The sequence below is a fragment of the Nymphalis io genome, chromosome 9 (assembly GCF_905147045.1).
Source record: "Nymphalis io chromosome 9, ilAglIoxx1.1, whole genome shotgun sequence".
In the NCBI taxonomy this organism is placed as follows: Eukaryota; Metazoa; Arthropoda; class Insecta; order Lepidoptera; family Nymphalidae; genus Nymphalis; species Nymphalis io.
The window spans coordinates 3,710,938-3,716,937 of record NC_065896.1 but is presented as its reverse complement, the minus strand read 5'-3'; the positions used below and the strand labels follow the sequence as shown (position 1 = coordinate 3,716,937).

The 6,000-nt window shown below is 33.4% G+C and overlaps 1 protein-coding gene across 2 annotated transcripts in view; it reads right to left on the bottom strand.

The window, feature by feature from the left end:
- Positions 1-304: 304 nt before the first annotated feature.
- The window catches only part of LOC126770798 (protein eva-1 homolog C-like), a 41,046-nt gene continuing 35,350 nt past the window's right edge, over positions 305-6,000 (bottom strand). Inside the window, exons 5-8 of one of the 2 annotated variants that reach the window (XM_050490362.1) lie at positions 5,379-5,522; positions 4,295-4,399; positions 3,809-3,955; positions 305-1,541 (exon numbers count right to left, since the gene is read on the bottom strand). In XM_050490362.1, the coding sequence (XP_050346319.1) occupies positions 1,075-1,541; positions 3,809-3,955; positions 4,295-4,399; positions 5,379-5,522 (863 nt within the window). In that variant the 3' untranslated portion in view covers positions 305-1,074. The remainder of the gene's footprint in view (positions 1,542-3,808; positions 3,956-4,294; positions 4,400-5,378; positions 5,523-6,000) is intronic. The other variant, XM_050490363.1, reaches the window with a different exon arrangement.

Here is a 6,000-nt window from a genome sequence, read left to right as displayed (position 1 = left end):
TACACAATCTATTCATTTTATTTATATTTGCATTAAAAATATATATTTTGTTTTCATTCGTAGCAATACTCGATATCTTCTCATGTGTAGTTTATTCATATAATCGTAGGGTACTAATTTACGACGCCGGTAATACGACCCTATGTCCGCCATCCTCAGTCGCAGTTACGTAAAATTTATTTAAACAGTATATTTACTAAGGACCTTTTAAAATGAGTATAAATGTATTTTTGACTCATTTTATTTACCATTACTATTTCAGCTTATTTGCTTTGTGCACTGAGAAACAAAGAATAAGGCTAAGTAGATGTTTATAGTGAATATTTAATAAGCGCCAAAACTCTGAACTAATCGTTTTTCCACGCTAAGACCTGTTCACACATGCACACGTGGAGGTGTATAAGATGTATTTGTATAGGAACATATTCACGAAAGATTTCGTATGCTGAATTCGTGCGCGTGCGAGTGTGGCTGCACCTTTATGCGTGAAAAAAAAATTATTCAAATATATAAAATTGGAGTTATTTACATTATTTACATAACTATGCCGCTATATTGCTTAAATCTGAGGGAAAAGAAACATATAACAATTTTTAAAGATACACAATATAATGGGTTTTATTTTTGATTTTGTCTTAAATAATATTTTATACATAATATACTGTCTTACAACTTTATTTAGGGGATAAATGAATTAACAACTCTTAGCTCTTATATTTCAATAAATGTACAGAATTTAAAACTATTAATACAAGTTTAATAAAAAAAATTATTGCATAAAGTACATAATATAAATTTGGCCAAAATATTTGCATTTATAGCGTGGATTGATGTGATTACAACAAATATACTATACTATAGGTACTTAGTCTTATCATAATTCGTACTTATCATAGCACTGCCTTTTAACTTGTTTTCTACATAATGCGATAAAATCAACTTGAATTGCCATCCATTTAAAAATAATTCATATAAATAATTTTGCTTTATAAGCACTTACGTCATCACTAAGATCAAAGTCATTATGTCCTGGAAGTGTCTTAAAGTTTGATAAAATTTCATTCGAAACGAGAACTAGTATATCCAGCCAAAGTTTGGATTCAACTTGATATCAGGGTCTATTTCTTTCGTCATAAATCTCGTTTCACGCGAATGTGACGGTGCGTAATCAACATTGCCATACATACTGGCGCCCGCACAAGGATATATAGTGGAGAGAGGTTTCATAGCTCTCAGTGCTGTTTTCGTTTGACCATCTCTATATAAAATCATATCTGGATGCAATGGATCGTAGAATGTTCCAGAAATGTGACTCACGTCAACATCGTCTATATCCGATGCTGCGTCATTGAAAACGTTCGGTGCTTCGGTTGTGAACATGTCACCGTTTTTAGAATTTCTATCCCTTTCCCTGTTTTTGTAATAACGAATAACGAACAGCAATGCAACCAAAATAAGGATTACTAAAATCCCAATACTTATGTAGATAAGGAATTTCATGTTCGATGAGTAGTGTGACGACTCCTTTACTAAAGATGATTCTGCAACAAGCATTATTCATAATTACTGTTTAATGCGATTACATAATAACCAATGTATTTATAAATATTCAAATTATATTCAGATCAAATATTACATATTTATGATAACAATTTCGATTACAAATTACATTTGTTACTCACGGTTGTATTAGTAACGATAATTATACGAGCCATTGCAAAACACACCGAGATTATGCTGTAGATAAAAGGCGTATATTTAAACTGACGATCGCGTTTTCAAATCCGGAGAAGAAGCAGTCTGTGCTTTATATACATAGTTCATCTTAAGTTTGGAGTTGAAGCATGTGTTGCATGTGTCGAATGAAATTCAGCTACCGTAACCGTAACAGCCTGTGAATGTCCCACTGCTGGGCTAAAGGCCTCCTCTCCTCTTTTTGAGGAGAAGGTTTGGAGCTTATTCCACCACGCTGCTCCAATGCGGGTTGGTGAAATACAAATGTGGCAGAATTTCAGTGAAATAAGACACATGCAGGTTTCCTCACGATGTTTTCCTTCACCGTAAAGCTCGAGATGAATTATAATCACAAATTAAGCACATGAAAATTCAGTGGTGCTTGCCCGGGTTTGAACCCACGATCATCGGTTAAGATCCACGCGTTCTTACCACTGGTCCATCTCGGCTCAGCTACATATGTATATATTATAATATTGATAGGCTGATGGCCCATTGGGACACCTGGTAATAAGTGGTCCAAATTCATAAGCACCGTAAGAATTTTTTACTAATCCTTACATCATCAACGCGCCATTAACCTTAGTAATTAAGATGCTATGTGCCTTGTGCCTGTAGTTACACTGACTTACTCACCCTACCAACCGGAACACAACAATATAAAGTATCGCTGTTTGGCGGTAGAGTATGTGATAAATGAGTGGTAACTACCCAGAAGGCATACACAAAAGCCAATCAAGTAAATTAAATTATAAGGAGAAGAGCCTTCGTTGAACAGCAAGATAATAATAATATCCTGAGATATTATTCACACAAGACCATGTGATCCCAAACTAAGCGGAGCTCGTACTATGGAAACTAGACAACTGATATACTACATATACTACTTTTCTTTTGTAAATACATACTTACATAGATAATTACACCCAGACTCAGGATAAGCAGACATGTTTATAAGATATATTATTATCACTTAATTATTTTATTAAAATAAAATAATTAAAATAATTAAAAGCTATATCAGGTAATCGATTACTAGTATAGAATTTCATAATTCAATGATAATTAATATAATAACAGTTTCATATGTACGTTAGCGCTCAGTTATCGAAATTTTAATCAAATTGGAATTATTTGTGGCTTGCCACAATCGTGCCGAAATGTATGCAAGAATTATATCGAGAACATGTTGCCACATTCACCAACAATTAGCTAGATCTATAATATTCAAATTAATTAAGATATAATAAAAATACATTTAGACATTTACTGGTGGTAGGGCTTTGTGCAATATCGTCTGGGTAGGTACCACCCACTCATCAGATATTCTATCGCAAAAAAGCAGTACTTGGTATTGTTGTGTTCCAGTTTCAAGGGTGAGTGAGCCAATGTATTTACAGGCAAAAGGGACATAACATCTTAGTTCCCAAGGTTGGTGGCGTAATGGCGATGTAAGCGATGGTTAACATTTTTTACAATGCCAATGTCTATGGGCGTTAGTGGCCACTAAATATCACGTGGCCATATGCTTATCCACCTACCTATTCCATTAAAAAAAATTTAAGAAAAAATTCGAAACTCACCGCAGAAAACGGTCGTGAAATGACAAAAAGTGACATGCGACGCTGACCATAATAATCGTAACATTTCAAGAATACACGCATACAAATAGTATATTACTATAAGTCGGTTGTCAACATTTCACGTGCGAGTAATGAAGTGAGTTCTTACAGAATAGCTGCTGGGCTCAGAACACGATCAAGAAATGTAGGTCAGTGTGAAAGTGACTATATAATTCTCGTAATAATTAAAAGATACACGCAATCCAATAACATATCTCAATAAGCGATTTAAATTTAACGCCTTTGTTATAGGTAGCAGTAGATAAACATATTGACAAATACAATATAATTTGAAATAAATGTATAAATACATAACACATACTTTTATACATAAGACAATCAGACTCGGGGCGGGAATCGAACCCGCAACCCTGAAACGCAGGGTCAGTGCCAACTGCGCCAAAGGGCCAGTAAGAATAATTTTATATTATTAAATTTAATATATGTCATACCTTTCTCGGTATCCATATTTGATACTAATATATGTATGGAAGTTTCTTCGGTGTTTCTAGAAGACGGCACATTGTCGACATCTATCGGTGATTGCAAGGCTGGATTAGAAATTGGTATATTCGGCTCCCTCCAGTTTTCACCGATATCTTGAACAATATTATATTTTTTAATCATTTATTATTATAAATAGTAACGTTTTCTTTCTCACCATACCCAAATCGTAATGCTAATGTATCATTAAACTAGTGCCTGTGTTGTGTGGTATGAAAAGTCATCATAATAATCAATTAAATACACTTAAGCGAACAGCTATTGCAGTCAAATTGAAAAAGTAGTTTAATAACTAGCACACCAAGACAAAACAGTGAGACAAATAAAATATCATATGATCTTACATTAAGCTACCTTATAGCTGAGAGAATAACGATCACATTTGATCCATGTTTTTTTTTATTTATTTCTCACACTTTTTTTATTTTACTAACCTGATTCATCAAAAAGTCCACCACTTCGACTTGAATTGTAATTGTTCACTGCTTCATCCTCTTCGATAGGACTTTCATACTTCTCTATAAGGACTCCTAGAGGAACTATCCATAAAACAATCTAAATTATTTATTAATAGTGTATAAAGTTAGCAATTTTTTTTTAATATTATTCAGTTCGTTATGTCAATAAAAAAAGTCAGGTCGATTTGTTATCAACACGGATGTAGTGTTTATTTATATTTCAATAACTCGATTCGCTTGACCGCTATTGTAACAAAATGTGAGTAACATTTTGTATTTTTTTTTTATTTAATCAAATAAGTTTCGATAAAATATATAATTATTTTTATGTTATCGAATATTGCTCTATTCGTTCTTTACAAAAGTGAAATTTTAAAATTGTTTTTTTATTTTAAAATCCCAATTAAATATATATTTCTTTCAATTTTTTCCTTTAAAGCTCTTTTAGAACCAGAGAAATAATCTAGATACTTTTTAGATGTTGTTACTATAACATCCAAGGTTAACACTTCAAGCGCTTAGTGCTTTCTACGCATAAACCACTACCAAAATTCGATATCAATGATTGACATAAATAATTGAATAGTGGAAAACATTGAACATTCTATCAATTCTATCAATAGTAATTATATATAACATAATACTAATTGGTGGTAGAACGAACCTCATATTCTATTTTAACGATATCTTACTAAAGTAAAAGTAACACTGCTGGGCTAAGGCCTCCTCTCCCTTTTTCAGGAGAAGATATAGAGCTTATTACACCACGCTGCTCCAAAGCGGGTTGCTGGAATACACATGTGGCAGAATTACAGTGAAATTAGACACATGCAGGTTTCCTCACGATGTTTTCCTTCACCGTATAGCACGAGATGAATTATAATCACAATTTGTGATTATAATTCATTCATTCAAAGCACATGGAAATTCGGTGATGCTTGCCCGGGTTTGAACTGACGATCACGAAGATTCACGCGTACTTACCACTGGGCCATCTCAGCTTACATCTATATCTTATTACTTAAATAGAACAACACAATAAATAAATCACTTAACCTACCGCAAGCATAAACAACTTTAAGATAATTCCTCGGGCTTGGCTTGCAAGGAGATCCAAACGTTCTGTTGTTTGCCACGATTTGGCACCATCGTTTACCGTGACAGATCTGCATAACTGTTTTCAAAGCGTACGGAGCGAAGCATTCTGGAAGATAATGGAAATTTATAATATTATGTTATTATATAAAGCTAATCTCAAGATCTATCAGTCCAATTTGAGAAAATCTTTTTGCGCTTAAGGGGTCAAATGGCCTGATACATATTAAGGTTATTGGCTGAATAATATAAAAAATGCGCGTAGCAGCTATTTTCTAATGAATCACTTTACTGGTGATAGTGCTTCGCAAGCTCGTCTGGTTAGGTACTATCCGCTCATCAGATGTTCTACCGCAATTGTTGTTTTCCGGTTTGAAGGGTAAGTGAGCTAGTGTAATTACAGACATAAGGCATGGAATTACAGACGTAATAAACTTAAAACCCAACAGACTTGAACAATGGAACAAAAGTTTAACAGTTCATTTTAGATATAAAATAAACGTCGTTCTTAGACGCCAATGTTTTTTATATTACTATGCATTAAATATGCTTCATATTTAAATAATACGCATTATTAACACGATTGC